Source organism: Pan paniscus, chromosome 9 (genome assembly GCF_029289425.2).
Source record: "Pan paniscus chromosome 9, NHGRI_mPanPan1-v2.0_pri, whole genome shotgun sequence".
In the NCBI taxonomy this organism is placed as follows: domain Eukaryota; kingdom Metazoa; phylum Chordata; class Mammalia; order Primates; family Hominidae; genus Pan; species Pan paniscus.
In genome coordinates this window covers 78,077,968-78,099,588 of record NC_073258.2, presented here as the reverse complement: position 1 = coordinate 78,099,588, position 21,621 = coordinate 78,077,968, and the positions used below count along the sequence as shown (strand labels likewise).

Genomic DNA, 21,621 nt, shown 5'->3' with positions numbered 1-21,621 from the left:
GGAAGGGGGCACCCAGAGGGCATGGAAATGTGTGTAGCTGTTGTTGCAGGGATTCCCACCAGCTCCACCCACCCAACTCTGAGTTCTGGAACTGAGCATGACTTTGCCAAATAATTTGGCAGATAGGACAAGTGAGGTAATCAAGAAATTCTCTAGGTCACCCAGCGGGCTGGAGGCACCACTGATCCTAAAGCCCGGCCAGATCTGCGTCGGTCTCCCAGAGATTCCCAAGAGTGACTGAGGTCCCAGCCCTGCCCTTGGCTGAGAGGATGGAAATGAGGGTCTGGTCCCAGGTATGTGCACTCCTCAGAGCAGGCATAACTGCAGGTCCCCCCTATAGGTCCCACTTCCTGGCCAACACCTGAGGGTGATGCATGGACACTCCTCGCCCAGGGGTCAGGGCTGTGGGTGCTATGGACTTGCTCCCTCACCTCGGCCCTGAGGCGTTGGTGCAGCCTGCGGGCGATCATGCCCCGGGCATAGGCCTGCACGGTGAGCACAGCCCAGAGGCGGTGGCGGAAGGCCTTGCGCACCAGATAGGCGCGGCAGCAGGCCTGGAACTGGATGATGCGCTGGCGGGCCAGGCGGTACTGCTGGTGCAGCTTCCGGGAGCGGTGCAGGGCCTGCAGCCGCAGGAAGCCCAGACGCATCTGCAAGGACAGCCACCCCATGCTCAGAGCCTGCTGTCCCATTCCAGACTGACCCTGCCTGCAGGAGCTTCCATGGCACCGGCCTCCACTCTCAGACAGGCACCCCGAGAAGGTGTGGCCCAGTCTCCTCTCAGATTAGTGCCCCCCCATCGTTAGAAAGTTCTGTTTCCTCTCAGGCAACATATTTTTAGGTGACCATGACTCTCCCTGAGTTGGGGCCCCCAAGAGAATCCTAGATCAGGAGCTGCAACCAACCAGTCTGCTTCCCATCCAGCCCCAACAAGTCCTAAGCCCAGCTGCTGCACAGAGGTCCATGTGACCCAGCCACTCTCAGCCCCGTCTGAGATCTCTAATAATCCCAGAGTGCTCCCAACCCCCAAAAACACTCCAGAAGGAGAGCAACAAACATTGCTGGCCAGTTGGAAGAAGCCACAAGAGCCAGATCCAGACTTCGGTCTGGAGGAATGGTAGTGGCTGGCCGGGGCAGTGGCAGGAGGCCAACAAGGCCAGGCTGTGCTGCCTGGGTGCAGGCCAGTCCCGCTGCCATGGCAGCAAGGCTGGGTTCAAAGGCCTGTTTGGGCAAGAGCAGCCCATGGGGAGGCTCACCAGCCCGTAGTTCTTCCTACAGTTGTGACCCCGCCAGTGTCTCTGGATCAGTGTGGCAGCGTTCTTCAGTTTCAAAAAGTTAGACCTGAAACAGCAGTAGTGGCGCGGGTGAGCAGTGTCCAGAGGCAGCCAGGGTACAGGTGGGTTTGGGATCAGGAGGGCACGCTGAGTCCCAGCTCTGTGACTTCCTAGCTATATGACCTTGGGCAAGGCACATAACTTCTGTGCCTCAGCTTCCTCATCCGTACAATGTGTAGAATAATGCCTGCCCTGCCTGCCCCACAGGCCTGTCACATAAGCCCATGAAGGTAGACATTCAAAAGGTATTTGTTGAATGAATAAATGTATGAAAAAATAAGTAATTAAAATAATATAAAGATCAAAACTTTGAACAGTCTAACTTCCTCAGTTTATACATGAGGCAACTGAGACTTGATAGGTTGGGACTAGAGCCCACGTCTTCTGACTGACCCTAAGTGAGCCCAGTGCTGTTCCCCCTGCACACAGCAGGCTGCTTCTATAGGAGAACAGTCATCTTCAGCCTGATAGAGGACAGAGACCATGCACAGACAGCAGGGGTCTGCTGAATGTAGAAATAAATAAAGGAAGAGTGAAGGATGGGTGTGCAAGTATGCAAGTGAGCCAATAAGTCAATGCTTGGAGACACACATAAGCAAATGAGCAACTGTGGGAGTGGGTGGGTGAATGGATGAATGGAGGAATGAATGGGTAGGTGGATGGGTGGGTGGACTGATGAGTGAATGGATGGGTGAGTGGGTGGATGGATGGATGGTGGATGGGTTGGTGGGTGAATAGATGGATGAATGTGTGGGTGGATAGGTGGATGAATGAGTGACTAGGTGGGTGTGTGGGTGGGTGGATGGATGGATGGATGGATGGATGGATGGATGGATGGATAGATGGGTGAATAGGTGGGCAGATGGGTGGACGGATGGATGGATGGATAGATGGGTGAATAGGTGGGCGGATGGATGGATGGATGGATGGATGGATGGATGGATGGGTGAATAGGTGGGTGGATGGGTGAATGGATGTATGGATGGACAGATGGATGGATAGATGGATGGATAGATGGGTGAATAAGTGGGCGGATGGATGGATGGATGGATAGATGGGTGAATAGGCGGGTGGGTAGGTGGATGGGTGGATGGATGGATGGATGGATGGATGGATGGACAGGTGGGTAGGTGGGTGGGTGAATGGATGGATGGAGGAAGGAATGGGTAGGTGGATGGATGGGTGGATGGATGAGTGAATGGGCGGGTGGGTGGGTGGATGGATGAGTGAATGGGCGGGTGGGTGGGTGGATGGAGGAGTGAATGGGCGGGCGGGTGGGTGGATGGAGGAGTGAATGGGCGGGTGGGTGGGGGGATGGATGAGTGAATGGGTGGGTGGGTGGGTGGATGGATGAGTGAATGGGTGGGTGGGTGGGTGGATGGATGAGTGAATGGGTGGGTGGGTGGGTGGATGGATGAGTGAATGGGTGGGTGGGTGGGTGGATGGATGAGTGAATGGGTGGGTGGGTGGGTGGGTGGATGGATGAGTGAATGGGTGGGTGGGTGGGTGGATGGAGGAGTGAATGGGTGGGTGGGTGGATGAGTGAATGGGTGGGTAGATGGGTGGATGGATGGATGGTGGATGGGTTGGTGGGTGAATAGATGATGAATGGATGAATGAATAGGTGGGTGGATGGGTGGATGGATGAGTGGCTAGGTAGGTGGGTAGGTGGGTGGGTGGGTGGGTGGATGGATGGATGGATGGATGGGTGAATAGGTGGGCGGATGGGTGGACGGATGGATGGATGGACAGATGGATAGATAGATGGGTGAATAGGTGGGCGGATGGATGGATGGATGGATGGATGGATGGATGAATGGATAGATGGGTGAATAGGTGGGCGGGTGGGTGGATGGATGGATGGACAGGTGGGTAGGTGGGTGGGTGAATGGACAGGTGGGTAGGTGGGTGAATGGATGGATGGAGGAATGAATGGGTAGGTGGATGGATGGGTGGATGGATGAGTGAATGGGTGGGTGGGTGGATAGATGAGTGAATGGGTAGGTGGGTGGGCGGGTGGGTGGATGGATGAGTGAATGGGTGGGTGGGGGGACGGATGAGTGAATGGGTGGGTGGGTGGGGGGACGGATGAGTGAATGGGTGGGTGGGTGGGGGGACGGATGAGTGAATGGGTGGGTGGGTGGGGGGACGGATGAGTGAATGGGTGGGTGGGTGGGTGGATGGATGAGTGAATGGGTGGGTGGGTGGGAGGATGGATGCATGGATGGGTGGGTGGATGGTGGATGGGTTAGTGGGTGAATGAATAGATGAATGGATGAATGAATGGATGGGTGGATGGGTGAGTGACTAGGTGGGCGGATGGATGGATGGACGGATGGATGGATAGGTGGGTGGATGGATGGATGGATGGATGGATGGATGGGTGAATAGGTGGGCAGATGGATGGATGGATGGATGGGTAGGTGGGTGGGTGAACGGACAGATGGATGGGTAGGTGGGTGGACGAGTGGAAGAAGGGAGAGAGTGACCATATGAACTGCAAAGGGGTGCACTGTGGAATTTTTGCAGAGCTTTAATCACACTTTGGAGTCAGTCCTGCACATTTGTGAATTGTCACATGTACACATATCCCTTACATAGAATATGAGACACATTTTGTATTAACAATTTATAAAATCTCAAATTTCCTCTTTGCAAAATTTCATCAGCATCTGAAATGAACAGTGGGTCCACATGTGAGTCTCATGTATCTACGTGTGCATGTGCATATGTAGGTGAATGTATTGCATTATTTGGCTTACGTGGCACAATGGGTCCATGTAAATCATGTATCTATGTTCCTCTGTGTTTACATGATCATGTGTGCATGCCATGCATGTGTGCACTTGTTTCATAGGTGAACATGTTTTTTTCCTAGTGTTCATGCGGGCAGAGCAGAGGAGAGCCAAACACCACACGTACACCTGTATGTGGGCTGAGGAGGGGAGGAGCTGGTGGGAACACGCACCTGTCTTTGAACCCCCGGATGACTTTCTGAAGGAGGATGACTCTGTCGGTGATGGCTTTGTCCCGCTCCACTTCCAGCAGCATGTCATGGTGGTCCTAGGAGGCAGAGCTCCTGAGCAGCGCCCCACAAGGTCTCCTCTAGGGCCACCTGCTCAGTCCCAGTGGGGGCTGCTCTTCCTTCACTGGGAGCACAGGTCAAGAACTCAGTTGGGCCCCATGAGCTCCCAGCTGGCTCTGGCCCCTGGGGCAGCCTCCCACAGCCACCAGGACAGACAGGGGTTGTGGCTGTTTCCCAGAGGTCCAGGCAGGACAAATGGAGCAGAAGGTGCCTAATCTCTCTGGATGGGGTCAGAAGGCCCAGTATGCACACACACCAGCTTCTTCCCTATCATCAATCTGCCCAAGCCCCCTGCTTCTAGACGTCCCTGTCACATCAGTCCCTCACCTGGGCTGGGCTGTTGCCATTCTTCTCCCGAACCTTGGCAGCAGCCTCCTAACTAAAGGTCTCACGGCCCCCTGGCTCCCTCTCTGGTGCTCCTTCACAAGCAGCCAGAGGGACCCTCCTAAACACAACCTGGATGGTGACCCTACAGTGACACCTCATGGTTCCCCACGTCGAGCCTGGGTTCCTCACCCTGGCATTCAAGGCCACCCATGATCCAGGGTGTCTGCCAACTTTTTCAGCCCTCTCTCCTCCTCATCCAAGACCCCAACCCTCACTGTAGTTGGACAAAACTTCATTGGTTCACTTAATATATACGAATTGAACACCTCCATGTGCTGGCACTGTGCTAGATGCTGGGGAGGGGAGGGGCTGCCACAATGAACCAGGGAGACATGGCCCCTGCCCTTGGGGAGGGTAGAGTCTCATGAGGGAGCCAAATCCATCAGATAATCACAGACACACAGGGCCCTGACAGAGGAGATGCTCAGCCAAGGCATTCTGAATGAATGAATGGATGAATGAGCATGTTTGGCCTCTCAAAACCAAGGCCATATCGGAAGAGCCTAGCAGTGTAAGTCAGGGGCTGATGGCGCTCCTCCGAGTTCCCTGGTACTAGATGCCATCATGATTCCTGCCTTCCCCACTTTGCCCACACAGGGGCTGGGCATCAGACCTTCCCAGACTAGAAGTCCTGCTCCCTGCTTCCTAGCTGCCTGGTGTCAGGCAACTCACTTCTCTCTGAGCCTGTGAAATGGGTATAATATTTCCTTCTCCACAGGACTGTTTCAAGGATTAAATGAGCTCATGGATGAAAAGCACCCACCCAGGGCCTGGCACATGGAATGTGCTTTCTGGCTGACAGCTGTGGGAGGCACAGGCAGGGAACATTCATCACATCTTGCTGATGAGGAAATGCAGGTGCAAGGAGAGAAAGGGCCTAGCCTGAAGCCCCTTGGCTGGAGAGGAATTAGAAGAGGCCGCAGGCTCCCTCCAGTTCGGAGCTGGTTCTTGTCCCTCCTGCAGCTGTCCTTGGAGTGCCCAGGCCCCACCCCCCACACCAGAGGAAGGAGCCCTGTCATCCGGGACAGCCAGAAATCTAGCACAGCGGAAATGCAAATGGGGAAGCCCAGCGCTGGGAGCTCGCACTGTCCCTGCTGGGGCTGCCCTGCCACTGCCAGCTCCCAGCCATGTCTCCAAGGCTGTAACTCCGCGACTCCCGCAGGCCTCGCTTCCTGCTTCCTTCCCCAGCTGCCCAGGCAGCAATGGGAGCTGAGCTCCCTACAGAGTGACGGACAGGTGGCATGCTGCGGACCCCAGCACGGGATGGGCCCTGCCAGGCAGGAAACTACAGGAAGGAACCTAAAGATACACTGAAGAGACCCCACACAGGCACACCCCAATTTACAGATGGGAAAATGAGGTTCAGAAAGGGCCCCAAGGCAAGCAGCACCCCTGCCTCCCTGCTGAGGGCCTAACAGCCAGCCCGCCCCTGGCATGTGCTTTGTAACCTGTGGTCAGTGCTCTGACCCCGCTCCCAGGTTGTAGATGATCTCAAACACCAAATTACCCTTCCCCACCAGAGAGGCCAGATCCCACCTGCTCCTCCAGCCACACCACAGCCCGGCAGAAAGGATCTCAAAGCCCCAGCACTGCCTCCCTCTCCCGAGCACCCCAGCCCACATCATGGGAATTTACAGCCCCCCCAGGGCAGCCCAGGGAAGGCATCTGTGCTCACCTTCAGAAAGATCTTGGTTTTGCCTATCTGCCAGTCATCGTGGGTGCCCAGCACAGCCTCAGCCATGCGCTGGCAAGTCCCGCGGAGGTCGCCCTGGAGTGAGGATGGGGAACACAAGGGAATGGGAAGCCTCTCCAGTGGGAAGGCCTCCGGAGTGTCCCTGAGGCTGAGAGGCAGGGCTCTTCCCGAGCTCTGCCCCTGACTCGAAGTGTGACCTCAGCTGGGTCCTGCCTTCTCTGAGCCCCAGTTTTCTCCTTAGCTCAGCTGGATGGTATGATTGCAAAACCCTTTCTCACAACTGACATCCAGGGCCCGCGTGGCAGCCCTGGTCTTGTTCCTTACACCACCATGTGTGAAGTCCTCACCAGCTGAACATGGCAACTGAAGCCCACTGATGCATTCCAATACCTGAACCCCAATTTTCCGTGCTGCACCTGAGAGGTCAAGCAGATGTCAAGCCCCGCCCACGGTCCTGATAAGAAAATTGGGACCCTTGCCCAGCCAAAGCTGGGACCCTCCCCTCCTGCCCTCTGTGCACTCAGCCCTGTACCTGCTTGTAGGCCGGCTTCACACCTGGCAGCAGCACACGGTACCGCTCCACAAACTCTACGAAGCTGTAGCGGATGGGGTAGCCAGCTCGGCGGATTCGGATGGTCTCCATCATTCCTGAATACCGCAGCTGGCGCACGCACAGGTGCCGGTCGAACAGCTGCCAGGCACACAGCCAAGGGCATCAGGGCCAAGGCTCCTGCTGGGAGGCAGCCCTGCTGTGCACTTGACCAACCCAGACAAAGGCTCAGAAAGGCCAAGTCCACACGGCATGGGAGGAGCAAAGCTGGGACAGGCACCTGGATCTGCAGCTCAAATCCACAAAAGAGCATAAAGTGAGGCCTGTCATGGTGGAGCTGTGTGCTTTGGGAGCACAGAGAAGACAGATTAATTCCCCTTGGGACACCCAAGTGGGGAGCTTCACGGAGGAGGCGTCTTTATCGCCCTAACCCTGACAGGAGGGGGAGTATTCCAAGGCCGGAGGGGGTGAGCCTGTGCAAAGGTTTGGAAGCCTGAAAGCGCAGGACTTTGCTGGGAATCTTGAGGGAGCTAGAGAGGCTGGTCCAGGCCAAGTTATGGCTGTGCAGGTGAGGGGTGCTCTGCACAGCCCCAGGGAGGACCTTTCACGTTGCAGGTATTGTAGATCTGCGGTTATTCAGACAACTTTTCTAGCTGCCTTAAGGAAGAGGCACATTTTTCAAAGGGCCCTGGGGTTTGGTTGGTGGAGGGGCTGGGGAGAAAGAGTAGAAGGCAGGTGCTGGGCTGTGAGGCTGTGGGGCTCTGTGAGGGCCTCATCCATGGATGCTGGAAGCCAGGGAAGTTTTAGAGCAGGGAGAGACTGGGCCAGGTCTGCATTTGAGAACAATGTCACTGGGGGCCAGGGCAGGCAGGACAGGAGGCAAGGGAGGCAGGAGACCCTTGAGGAGGCTATTGCCAAGGCCCAGTCCACAGATGCTGAGGACTGGGCTGAGGGAAGGGTCCCACTTCAGAGCCAGGGGAGACTGTGCCCGACTGCCCTGGTCTCAGTCCCCTGCACCCCCTGCATTAGAGGGAGAGCTCACTGGAGCCCTCTGCGACCCTCAGGCCCCTGCAGACCTGAGTCCTAAAGGGGACAGGCCTCATCCACTCTGGGACATGTTTTCCAGGCAGGAGGCAGCAGGAGGGGACGGTCTTGCAGCCTGTCAGCTTCCGGAGACTGTTTCCTCTCTCTCCGGGCCACTTTCCCCGGCCTTCCTTCCCTCCCCAGATCCCGAGGCCCCAGCTTCCCCCCGTGCCTCCCTGCAGGCCTCTGGGTAAACAACCCTCCCAGAGCCTGTGCTGCGAAAGGAGAGGGCTCGCAGCGAGGTGGCCCCAGCCTGAGCCCCTTAACCTCCCTGAGCCCCCAGTCCCGCATCTCTAACCTGGGACCAGCACAGTCCCTTTCTCACGGGCTGTTTGAGAAGGTTGAAGGAGGCTGTGGACTGACCATCCAGCCTATGCTGGGCACACAGAAAGGGCCCGACAAATGTTATTCAGAAAAGTCAAGAATGAGGATATCCCAACCAGCTGAAGAGATGGGGGAGGCTTCCAGGAGGAGGTGGTGGTTGAGCTGGGCCAAAGGAGAAGGGGACTTTCAAAGAAGCAGCCCCAGCAAGAACCACAGCTGCCAATCACTGGGCACTTGCTGGGTGTGGGCATCTGCAAGCATTACTGCATGGAATAGCCTTAGGAGGTAGGTACGGTCAGTCCCGTTTCCATCTATGAGGAAACTGAGGCATAAGAGAAGAAACTGCTTTGTCTGCAGTCGCCCACTTGTACATGGTAGAGGCAGGATCTGAACCTGCTGCAACCCCCCGCAGAGTCTAGGCTCTTTCCAAGGCACCTGCTGCCTCCAATAAATAGGGGGCCTTGTTTTGTAAGCTCCCTGGGTGCCCCCCATTCCCCAAAGGGACAAAGTCTCACATCCTTCACTCCCACCTTACCTTATTCTTGACCTAGCTCCTCCACGTCACCCTAGCCGCCACCCGCCAACCCCAGGCCAGGGCCACTCACCATGGGCTTCTTGAACTCATTGGGCTTGATGCATCGCACAAAGAAGGGCTGGCAGGCACCCAGCGTGCGCATCAGCAGCTCCAGTGACCGCTTGAACTGGCTGCTAAGTGTGGGCGAGCGCTTCCTGGTCTCGGCGCCCTGGGGGGACGGACGGCAGCGATGGGAGGGGCTGTGCCTGCCCCATCCAGTGTCCCAGGAGCCGCCCAGTAGGAAGCGGGAGAGGAGGTCAGCGGGGTCAGGGTTTGAGGGACAGGGCGGTATTTGAAGTTTTCCTGCAAACTGCCTCTCCCCACCTTCTGAGCTGGAGCCTGGACTCCAGATACCTCCTCCAGGAAGCCTCCCAGGACTTCCAAAGTTACCACCTCTGGGCGAGGGGGAAGTGAACCCTACAGGAAGATCTCCGCACTGGGAGTCTCAAGCCTGCCCCTGCACCTGGTGCGCTGGATAACTCTGAGCAAGGGGCAGCCCCTGAGTCTCATCCCTCCCTTCCCTGTATAAAGGAGTAATTGGACTTGGTCACCTCAGGACACTGAGGTCATCTCTAGAGACAGGGGTTAGACAAACCTAGATTCAAGCCCTGGCCCACCACTTCCTAGCTGTGTGCCCTTGGGCAGGTCACTAAATGTTGCAGAGCCTCAGTTTCCTAAGTGGAGGTGATGCCATCTATCCATCTGACCAGGCTGTGACAAGGGTCAGAGGTCAGGGCATATTTCAGTAAACAGCAACCTAGAAAGGTGGTGCCGCCTTCTGGGAACCTGTGGGCAAGCACGAGGAGGAGGGGCAGGAGCTGCCGGTGACCTCTCCCCTCCCAGGCTTAGCCGGCAGCAGCAGGCTGGGGGCGGGGCAGGCCTGGCTAATCCTCCTAAGAAGGCACACAAGCAGCCTCCTCCTAACCCCCTGCACTGTGGCACCGACGCAGCCAGGGGTTCTGTGCTCCACCAGCCACACCTGGGCGATCCTGGCAGCCAGCGAGCCCCCTGCGCCTCCCTGCCCTACTGGGGTCCCCTCTGACAATACTGTGAAATGAGGTGGGGGAAGCCCTGAGCCGCAAACAAACAGGAAGCCAAATGGCAGGACTGATGGGAACTGGACACAGAGCTTAGGTTTTGTTCCAAAGCATCTTGATTAGTGTTTTCCTGGCAATTTTCATTTGGTTGAGAATTTCTTATTTTATTTTACTTGACTTCATTTGATTAATATTGCAAGATTTTTATATTTTTAGAGTCATCATTTCATCTGATATCCTGTAGCATCAAAAACCAGGGGTGTAGATGTAGATATGTGAGGTATTTGGGGGGACAAAGGTGTTGTGCTCATACTCAATTTAGGTACTATGCCACCAGACTGTGATGAGGCCTTCCGAGAAAGAGCCAGTGCCTGCGATTCTGAAATCTGCAATGCTTTCCAACTGCATTGTATTTGGAATATATTCTAGGACTTTGCCCAGAGAAGCTGGGGAGTATTTGCAATGCGGTAGGGTGGTGGTCAGATCTGTGGCCCCTGGCGTTGTCCTCAACTCGATCCAGCAGCAGCACTGGGTGACCCCGGTCACTGGAGGGGAGCTGTCCAAGTTGGGCTGTACCCAGCCTGCATTAGGGCCCCTGACATGAGTACACGCATACGCATGCACACACACACACACGCAACACACACACAACCTCAGCATGCACATACACACGCCACTAGGAGCACACGCATACCACCGCGTGTACACACACGCGCACGCACACCCTTCTTTGGTCTTGGTCATCACAATAAAACGACTGCTTTCTGCCCGTCCTCCCTGCTGGGCTGGGAGCCCCATGAGGACAGGATGCATCTGCCTCTTTATTGCTGCATGGCCAGGACCTACATGACACAAGTAACAGTCAACACTTTGATCTACTGAAGTGCTGTTGAACTGGTTCCTAGTGACATCCATGGGTTCACAGAAATTGCCCACCTTCCCGTTGCTCCAGCCAAACATCTAGCAACTGTCCTCAGTGCCTCTTCTGTCACATCTAATATATCCGCAAATCCTACAGGCTCTACTTTCAAAATATCTCCAGAACCTGACCCCTCACCACTTCCTCCACCGTCAGCCTGGTCCCAGCCACCAGCATTGCTCTCAAATTCCTGCAGCAACCCCCCAACTCATCTCTTTGCTTCCATCCCCCACACTCCAGGCCACCCTCCCCTGGGACTGGGGAGTTAGTGAAGAGGAAAGAGTGGGACAGCCGAGAGCCACACCTGTCTCACCAGCGCGGCCACCCTACAGCACAGGGCCTTCAGACAGGGACTCTTCTGGGTGCTGGAGCTTTGAGTGCCTGGGACCCTTACACTGTCAACACAGCAGTCCAAGTGAGGAACAAAATCACATCCTTTCCCCACCCAGAACCCTCCACCGCCTCCTTGATTCACTCGCATGAAGGCCCAGGTCCTTGTAGGGACCCACAGTGCCCCAAAGGAGCTAGTCCCAGGGGCCTCTGGTCTTTGTAACACCTGTTCCCTCCCCTCCAGCCCCTCCAGCCTCCTTGCTCTGCCTGAGGTGCACCTGGGATGCAGGCATAGGCTTGCAAAGCACCTCAGGGCATCTGTGCTTGCTGTCCCCTCTCCCTGCAAAGCCCTTCCTCTGGAATGTGGCTGGGCACATTCTTCCTCACCTCCTGCTCAGCTTCTCAGGCAGGCCTTTCCTGACCGCACCCACCACACCACTGAAAATCACAGAGCCCCACCGCCGCATTCCTCCCTCCTTAATCTTTCCCCATACTACATCTCACCATCTGATACACTGCAGCTTTTACTTATTTATTGGCTTTCTATCTATTTACTATTATTTTTGAAGCAAGGTCTCACTCTGTCGCCCAGGCTGGAGCACAGTGGTACGATCTTGGCTCATTGCAGCCTCGACCTCCCAGACTCGGCCTCCTGTCTCAGCCTCCTGAATAGCTGGGACTACAGGTGTGTGCCACTGTGCCTAGCTAATTTTTATATTTTTTGTAGAGATGGGATTTTGCCATTTTGCCAAGGCTGGTCTTGAACTCCTGAGCTCAAGCAATCTGCCCACCTCAGCCTCCCAAAGTTTTGGAATTACAGGTGTGAGCCACTTCACCTGGCCTTGGCTTTCTAACTATCCACTCTTCTGCTGGAACTTAAGTTCCATAAGGACAGAGACTTTTTCTGTTTTATTCACTGCTACGTCCCCAAGACCCATGACAATGCCTGGCATATAGTAGGTACTCAATAAAGGTTTGTAGGTAGCCATCTGGGTTTCTGATTTGGTTTTATTTCATTGGGGGGAAAGGCTGTCCTTCCTGGTATTTGCTGTTTTCTGGGATAATCTGCAGATGGGGATGGGGTAAAGGTAGAAGTGAAAAGTTCAAAGGCCAATGTCAAATGCTCCCCAGAAAGGATCTGAGAGGAAGACCCCAGAGCGTGACATGAAAAGGGCTGGGAAGTCTCAGGCAGGAGGCCACCTGCATAGAGTGAATAGGTGTCTCTTGGGCTCAGGGCCCCAGGACATATGACTGGGCTTAGGCATTAATCAGGGGGTAGTCAATATCCTAGAAGAGCTGCCTTTATCACAGCTGGGCTGGGCCCTTCACCAGCAAGGGCTGTGGTGGGGCTGCCCACGGCTGCCCCAGGGAGGCAGATGTAGGAGTCAAAGGCTGAAAACTCAGGGCTCGGGGACCTGCCGATGATGGGAGTTCAGATCACTGCAAGAGGTGGCGTGGGCTTCCATCCTGATGGGAGCATTGCCACACTAGTACGCTGTCATTGAATAAACTGTGACTTAATGTCTCACAATTAACCAAGCTGATTTTCATCTTCCTTTTAAAAAGCCATCGTGTTTCTAGCAGTTACGAAGTATGTTTTCTTTCCTAAGATGTGACGTTTATGGAGACAGCACAGTAAATTTTTAAAAATTAAAATTATTTTTTAAAAAGCAGGGACTTGGAAAACTTCACTTTAGCCCTCGCTTGTATATGGCCTTAGACAAGTCCCTGAGGCAGGCCTGCACTCGAATCCCTGTTGTGTCATAAGGTATGTGACCTCAGTGAGCACCTTGGCCTCTCTGGGCCCCACTTTCTTTCTTTTTTTAAATTTTAGAGACAGAATCTCACTCTGTCACCCACGCTGGAGTGCAGTGGCACAGTCACAACTCACTGCGGCCTCCAACTCTTGGGCTCAAGGAATTGTCTTTTCTCAGCCCCCACTCCAAGTAGCTGTGACTACAAGTGCTCACCCCCATGTTCAGCTAATTTTAAATTTTTTTGTAGACACAGGGTCTCACTATGTTGCCCAGGCTGGTCTTGAACTCCTGGCCTTAAGCAATCCTCCTGCCTTGGCCTCCCAAAGTGCTGGGATCATAGGTGTGAGCCACCACACCCAGCCTGGGCCCCAGTTCTTCACCTGTAAAGTGGGAGTAATAGTAATTACTCGCCAGGTTGCAGTGGGGAGTGAATGAGGTGATAAATATAAGTGCTTAGCTCATAGCCTGGCTCAGAAGAGGTGCCCAGTAGATGTAACTGGTATCAGACTGGTCACTGTTGTATCCTAATTCTCTGTTCCTAAAACTTCTTCTGGAGTGGGCCATTTCTGGAGACTCTGGGCTCCTGCACTTTGACCTCTCCATGATTTCTCAGTAAGTGGGTTCTAATCCCAGGAGTAGGAAACTCGAGCAGGAAATATCATGGAGCGTTCCCAGATGCCTCAAGGAGCTTTGAAAAGACAGAGGAGAGAGAAGAACGGGTAGGAGGGGAAGATGGGGTTTAACCAGAGTATGCCCAAGACCAGGAGGAATGGATGGGCCCAGCAAGGGGCCAGCAGGGCTACAGGAGAAGAGGAAAGAGTGGGAGAGGCCAGAGCTACGCCCGTCTCAGCAGTACAGCCACCTTACAGCACAGGGCCTTCGGGTGGGGACTCTCCTGGGTGCCAGTGCTTCGAGTGGCTGGGACTCCCCTCTCTCAGGTCGGCCTTGCGTGCACCCCAGCAGTCGGCCAGCCTGCAGTGTTGGTCTGTCAGGGTGAGTGGGGGCGGGAGGTTGTTCCAGGGCTGATCTGTGGGCAGAGGGGAGAGGACACCATCCAGACAAGCTCCTTGCTCCTGACATGCCCTGTCTACTGCCGGGGGTGTGTGGATTGTTTCAGAACTCTGCCAGGCAGGCAGGAAGGAAGAGGGACTCAGCACCAGGCCAAAGTGGAAGGATGTCAGTATTTGGCAGAGAGGAAATGGAGGGCTGAGGAGAGAAAAGGAGGCAAAGGGGTTGGCAGCAGCATGCTGTTGCTAAGGGGTACCCAGCACCTTTGGGGTCTAGAGCACCGTGGGAGCCACGGCCTGAACCAGAGTTCAGAACGCAACAGGGCTGCTGTTTCAGACCTAAGGAGGTCCGGGGAATGGTGTCTCCTAGTCCCAGCTCCCCGTCAGAATGCTGTTACCTGGAATGAGTCATATCCCCTCTCTCAGCCTCAGTCTCTCATCTGCAAAATGCAGAAAATGCTACCTGTCCCTCCTGCCTTGCAAGGTTATCTGAGGATCTGCTCAAGGCATGGCCATAGGCGCCCACCAGGGCCTGGTGGAAGGACCGGGGATTGATGCCTCCAAGGGGCCTTAGGAGACCTGCGTTCGAGTCCCCACTCTGTCCCGGTTCCCAGAGGACCCTGGGCAAGCCTTGCCCCTCTCCTAGGACTCAGTTTCCTCCTTGAAGAAAGAAATGCCTGCAGCACACACGACTCAAAAACCAAACACAAAAATCACTCCACAAACCACTCCACACAAAAACACACTCCAAAAAAAGGAGAAAAAGCCCAGCCCTTTTCCCGAGTCTCAGCACAGTGGGAGCTCGGGACCAAGCCCCACCCAGGCCGCTGAGGCCTCTCCCGCCATCCTCAGCCCCGGGCTGGGGTCTTTTACCTTCGCAGCAGCTGCTGAGTGGCGCAGAGTACCCGATGAATAACCACAGAGAAACTACAACAGGAACCACGGTGCAGGGTGAGATGGGGAGAGGAGGGGCAAGGAGAATGTGGTGGGTCACAAAACCACTCAAAATCCACCATGGAGAGAGGGGGACCCTCAGGGAGAGGTCTGGGGTCCTGGAAGCTCTGTGATGCCTTGGTGGTCCTGAGGGCAGGGGACAGCCAGGCACCTGGACAGGCATGGAAGGGGCAGGGACTGTCTTCCGCATGAGGACTTCATGCACCCTCCAGGGAGCCATGGGACAGGAGGAAAATATGAAATAAAAAGGCATGCAACCCAGCAGGAAAAAATCCACTAGACCCTCACCCTAAGGCCTAAGGAAAGGCGGAGGGGGCTGTTCTCCCACTGTCTGATGGGGTCTGGGGCTGGCACAGACATGCCCTCTGTGCCAGCTTCTCTGAGTATCCACACCCACCCCACATCCTTCAAGCTGGATGTGCTCTTTCTGCCCATGCTCTCTTTAGCAGCTGGATTCCAGGGGGTGGACCCCCACAGTAAACCGATCCCTGACCGGTTCTGCTCTGTGACCTCGCAGGTGACCCTTCTCTGGGCCTTGCACCCCAGCCATATCCCCAGTTAGTACAATAAGAGGACCAGATGGGAACACCTTTGAGGCCCCTCCAGGCCCCTCCTGGGGCCACAGCAAAGCTCCATACCCATTATGTGGCCAGGGGGCTCAGCTGAAGCTGTTGGACAAGGGCAGGGCTTAGACCCAGGCCTGGCCCGTGGGGGCCCTTCCCGAACAACAGAAACTGCGCCCGGCTTACCATGGCGACATCAGCCTGGAAGATCTGCTTGATGAACTTGTTCCTGGAGGAGTGGACCAGCTGGATGATGTCCCCATGCAGGGTGTCTCGGTTCTTCTCCAGGAAGCCTGCAAGCAGCAAACAGCAGTCACCTCTCACCAGCTCTGGCAGGCCCTCCCCAAACCCACAACATCTGAGCCAGGAGGACCCTCAAAATCCACCTAGTTCCACCACATCCATTTCATGATGGGGGACCCTGAGGCCTGGAGGGGACAGAGACTTGCCCAAGATCATAGAGAAAGTGAGGGGCCATCTCCCCAGTGACACAGCTCCCCTCTTCCAGGCCTGTTCAAGAAGGGCAGGGGGGTCTCAGTCTCCAGGAGAAAGCAGGCCTCCTTCCTGACCAACCACCCCAAAGCTACCATGAGTCTTTTGAAGTAAGATATCAAAAGGCCTTGTTAAGTAAGTGTGTCACCTGGGAGAGAATGCATGTTGATCTGGTACAAGCTAGTATTAAAGGAATTCATTAAAACCAGCTTGTGGTTGGACAGTGTGTTATGTTTTATGAAGACCCCTCACAGCTCCTTCTATGTGGGACAGGTAGGGATTACCTCCTCTGCCCCCAGAGGGAGAAAACTGATGTTCAGAGAAGCTAAGTGAGTTGTCTAATGTCACACAGTAAGCCATGGGCAGAGTTAAGACTTGAACCCAGGATGCTGGTGCAAAGGAGATTCTCTGCACCCAGAACCCAGGATCCCCAGGAGCCTAGGGAGATTCCCCTGCACCACACAGACCCCAGAGGAGGCTGCCACTCACAGGGACCGAGGAGTTGGAAACTGGTTAATGGGGAGGGGGTTGTAGAGTGGGGCAAGAGACGGGGTGTCCAAGGACTGCAGATGCCAGAGGGGGAGTGCCACTGCACAGAGCAGGACATAGGCTGCCCATGAATGGCGGACAGCACAGAGACCCAGTGCTAGGCTGCCCGCCTGGCACCTGGGGAGGGGCGAGTTGCAGGGGACACACAGGAATGGAAGGTGGGCTTTGCAGTTGGGATGTAATTGGGTTCTCACTAAAGCTCTGACAGACTCACTATGTTATCCTAGAAAGACCCCCATTCTGGGACTCCAGTTTCCTTAACTGTTGGATGGGAAGGATAGTGCCTACAAGCTTGCTTCTCTTCAGAACACCTAATACCACCCACTTCATAAATCCACATCATAAATAAGACGCTGTATTGAAAAGGTTCTTTGTGAACTGGAAAATGCTGGTAGAATTCTTTCCAGTCATTTAGTCTTGTTTAACAACCTTAGGCAAGCCATTTCCCTTTCTGGGCTTCAGTTACCAATTCTATTAAGGTAGATGACCCTTATGTTCCCTCCAGACCTAGCATTCTATAGTTTTATAACTCAGCATAGAGATTATTCAATTTTCACTTCTGTATCCTCCGCAACATCATGAAGCCTGGTACATAATAGAAGCTAAGAGCATATTGGTTGAACTGAACTGAGAAATACAATCCTCTATTACTCCAAATGAAAGACCAATTTGTTTGCGTGACAGTCCTTCAAACTTAATGTCTGCTTCCTTCTTCCAACAATAAGGTTGGATCTCACAGTCCAATATTGTAAGGGAGTCTGAGCCGCCATCAGATTCTACCACTGCAGCCTGGCTCACTGATACACTGCTGACTTCTGGACCAGTTCAGCAAGGGAGTAAGAAACGGATGGGTTATAGCATGTTTGAATATCTTTGGCCTTTTTTTAAAAAAAAATTAATTTTTAATTTTTTGTGGTACATAGTAGATATAGATATTTACGGGTTAATTGGCCTTTGACTATGGGTGGGACCCCTTGAGGCTGTATGGCCGGGCTCAGGGTAGACACAGCACATAACTAATGCCAATTGAGGTTGGCCCTTTATACCAGGGTGGGTGGGGAGGGATTGGCAAGGGCAGTCTGCAGTCTTTTGACAAACCCTTAAGAATTCCAAGTGAGATAAGCCTGTGTTCTGACCACTCTTCTTAACTTCCAGCTTTAACGTGAACCCAATTGCCTGTCCCCAGGGGAAAAGAAGATGCACGGTCTTCAAAGTTCATGCTTGGTCTTGTTGCTGAGAGTCTTAGGGGGTAACTGGGCTGGTTCGAGGCCTGACTTTGAGCCTAATGGGCTATGTTGTATCAGGTAAGGACAGTCAACCCCCCAACCTTGTTCTGAGCCTCAGTTTCCCTAAATGTGCAAACAAGCATTGAGCCCATCCAAAAGAATTGAAAGCAGGGACTCGAACAGATATTTGTACACAAGTGTTCAGAGCAGCACTATTCACAAAAGTCAAAAGGTAGAAACAACCCCAAAATGTCCATTAGCAGATAAATGGATAAACAAAATGTTTATCCACACAACGAAATACTATTCAGCCATAAAAATGAGGGCAATTGATATATGCTACAACGTGGATGAAAATTAAAGACATTATGCCGAATGAAACAAGCCAGACACAAAAGGACAAATACAGTTACTTCTTCACCACATAATGACATCTCAGCCAACTGCAGATACAGTAGTGGTGCCTAAGATGGTAATGACGTATTTTTACTGTACCTTTTCTATGTTTAAATGCACAAATACTTACCATTCTGTTACAACTGGCTACAGTATTTAGTACAAGAACATGCTGTACAGGTCTGTAGCCTGAGGGCAATAGGCCATACCAGATAACCTAGCTGTGTAGTAGGCTGGACCATCTAGGTGTGTAACTACACTCTACGATGATTGACAATGACCAAATTGCCTAACGACACATTCTCAGAAATGACGTTAAACGGTGTATGGCCATAGCATATGATTCCACTTATATGAGGTACCTAGAATAGTCAAACTCACAGACAGAAAGTAGAACACAGGTTACAGGGGGCCGGGGGTAGGGGAAGGAGTTACCGCCCCATGCTTGCAGAGCCTCTGTTTGGGGCGGTGAGAAAGCCCTGGAAATAGATAGCAGTACTGGATGCACAGCACTGTGAAGTACTTAGTGCCACTGAATCCAACACTTGGCCATTTTAGTGAAGTTTATATATATATATATATATATATATATATATATATATATATATAAAATCACAATTTTTAAAAATCTTTAAAATTCTGGATATCTTATTCCTGGGCTGGAGCAGGGGAAGGCAGTGCCACGGGCAGGGAGCGACAGACAGCCGGCAGCCCTCTGTACCTTGGGTCTCATAGTAGACGACGCCTGCGAAATGGTTGATGCCAAACTGGGTCTCATGGTTGTTCTTGGGGGGAATGTAGTTGGCGTTGAGCTTGTGCTGGGAGTTCAGCTTGTGTAACATGGTGGTGTCTGTGCCCTGGGGAGTGGAGGGGCAGCTGTGAGCCCACCCTCTCCTCCATGGGCCCCACTCCCCTCCCTGCCCATGTCTTTGCACCCTGTCTCTTCTTCAGGAGCTTCCCCTCCTTTTATTTCTACCTCACATAGGCGCTCTCTGGAACCCCATTTCCCCATCTGTTAAGTGGATGAATTGGAACTATACAACTTTGAAAGTGCATTCCAGTTTAGACAATCAATTTCCCAAGATTAAAATCATGGGTGCAATCCCCTCTCCCCCTCCCCAACTCTGAGATATACGCTGTGTCCTGAGCACCCATTCCATGCCAACTGCATGCGTGCATGGGCCCAAAACCCCATGGACTGTAGGTGATTCCCAAATGGCAGATGCCTATACTTGAATTGGCCCCCGAGCCAACTTGAGAGGTGGGTATCATTAGTCCTATTTTGCAGATGAGGAAAGCCGGGGCTCAGAGCAGGGAAGGAAGCTGTGTGCACCCAAGACCCTAGGAGGCAGCAGCAGCACCGGCCCACCTTGGGGAACTTGCTCTCCTCATCGATGAGGGAGATGATGTTCATGGGCTTGTTGGCAATCATGTCCAGGGCGTCCTGGTTGTCGGTGAACTCGATGTGCAGCCAGTCAATGCTCTCCAGGTCATATTCCTCCTGCTCCAGCTTGAACACGTGCCGCACAAAGAACTGCTGCAGGTGCTCATTGGCAAAGTTGATGCAGAGCTGCTCAAAGCTGCAGGGGCACAGGGATGGGGTAAGGGTGTTGTTCAGGCCCCACCCTGCTGTTCAGGGCCTGGCTCTGCCTCCGCCTGCAGCATGGCCTTTAGCAAGCTGTCCCCATCATGGACTCCAAACTCAGAGGCGAGGGGAATTGTCAAGTCCACCTCCCTCCAGGTGCAGAGGAGGACACGGAGGCCCAGCAAGGGCAAAGGACTTGCCTAGGGTCACTCTGTGAGCCAGAAGGAGAGCTAAGGCTTTTCAGGACTCTTTCCCTGGCATGATCAAGTCCTGGGGAGGGCTGGGGATTGGCAGGTGGGCACCCAAACCCCAGGCAGATGCCTGGGAGAGAAAGACCCCAGAGGCTGGCTGATGGGCCATACAGGGACATCAAAAGTGGCCTTGGGAGGTGGGAAGGGGGTTGACAAGACTTGGGAAACAGAGCCCTGGCTGCAGACATGGCCGAGCCACGGACACAGCCCAGTATGTTGAGTGTGGGTGTTCTGGTGCTGGAGGGCTTTGAGACATCCAAACAGCAAGGGAACTGATATGACTTGCCAGGTCTTGACTTTCCAGCAGGAAGTGGGGCTCCAGGACCCACCTGTATGTGACACCACCCATCAGCCCCTCACACGGCCCCTAAAAGGCACAGAATCCCAAGGGTGGCGGAGACCCCAACACAAGCGTGGCACAGGCCTGGCCTCCCTGCTTTGAGGCGCCTTGCAGCATGGATCTGGGCAGATCGGCAGTGGCCAGTGGGGCCTGGAGACCAGAGGTTTCCTCCCCAAGTGTTCAGGATGCGTACGGCCTCCTGACAACCCCAGCCAGGCTCAGCTGACCTTGAGGAGGTGAGGGACACGAGGGGATGGGAAGGAAAGGGAGAGGGTCCACCGTGATGACGGAACAGCCTGGCAGAGTGTGCCAGGAGCCAACTAAATGTGCTTCGCAAGGGAGAGACGTGATATTTCTTATTTCCATATTGGGGAAGGAAATTCCCACGAGCAGAGCCCCACGCGGTACCTGTTCACAGCAAAGTTCTCGAACCCAAAGATGTCCAGGAGGCCGATGGACCTGCGAGAGTTCTTCACATCCTGGGAGGGAGGCTTGTAAATTGCTGCGTTGATCTTGTCCACAATCCACACGAACAGCCGCCCGTAGATCCCCTGAAAGGCAGCGATCAGCCACTGGCACCAGCCACACCCTCCCCCGGGGGACAGGCCAGGCTCCTGGACCCATCGTGCTGTCGCTCCAGCCCTTGTGTGGAACAAAGTGCCGTGTGAAACCCCCAACCCTTTACTTGAGCTGTTCCCTCTGCCTGGAGACCCCTTTTCCTGCTTGAACAGTTCCTACACATTTTTCAAGGCTCTGTTGAGATAACAGCTCCTCTTGGAGAAGCCTTCCCTGACCATGCAGCAGGGGAAGGAGCCCTCCTTGGGGCTCTCATCTCTATGTCCAACCCTGTTTATCTCTGAGGTCCCCGAACCCAGCCCAGGGCCTGGTGTGGTGGGTGAAGGCTCGATGAATGGCAAACGTGTGGTTGTAGAAACAGGACCTGACCTAGACCCCCTCTTCTGTGTCTTCTGCAAAGAGACCAAAGAGAGTATCCCCGGGCTGGGAACAACATGGCTGACCAAAGCAGGCCAAAAGCCAAGGGCCTGGGGTGGCCAGAGCTGGGAAGGCCCCAGAGGAGCATGGGCACCTGGGACTCAAGGAAGGCCGACTGCAGCCCCGGGGCAGGCAGGGGTGGCAACCCAGACGTCTACCCACCTCCCAGGACTCCTTGGCACCTGCCCATCA

General features: G+C 54.2%; 1 protein-coding gene across 1 annotated transcript in view; it reads right to left on the bottom strand.

Annotated features, from left to right (window-relative positions):
* Window positions 1–21,621, bottom strand: part of MYO7A (myosin VIIA) — an 88,729-nt gene that overhangs the window by 34,951 nt on the left and 32,157 nt on the right. Inside the window, exons 12-21 of the mRNA XM_055094711.2 lie at window positions 20,845–20,987; window positions 19,630–19,840; window positions 18,982–19,117; window positions 15,784–15,890; window positions 9,062–9,199; window positions 7,032–7,190; window positions 6,482–6,574; window positions 4,303–4,397; window positions 1,257–1,341; window positions 432–650 (exon numbers count right to left, since the gene is read on the bottom strand). Of these exons, the coding sequence (XP_054950686.2) occupies window positions 432–650; window positions 1,257–1,341; window positions 4,303–4,397; window positions 6,482–6,574; window positions 7,032–7,190; window positions 9,062–9,199; window positions 15,784–15,890; window positions 18,982–19,117; window positions 19,630–19,840; window positions 20,845–20,987 (1,386 nt within the window). The remainder of the gene's footprint in view (window positions 1–431; window positions 651–1,256; window positions 1,342–4,302; window positions 4,398–6,481; window positions 6,575–7,031; window positions 7,191–9,061; window positions 9,200–15,783; window positions 15,891–18,981; window positions 19,118–19,629; window positions 19,841–20,844; window positions 20,988–21,621) is intronic.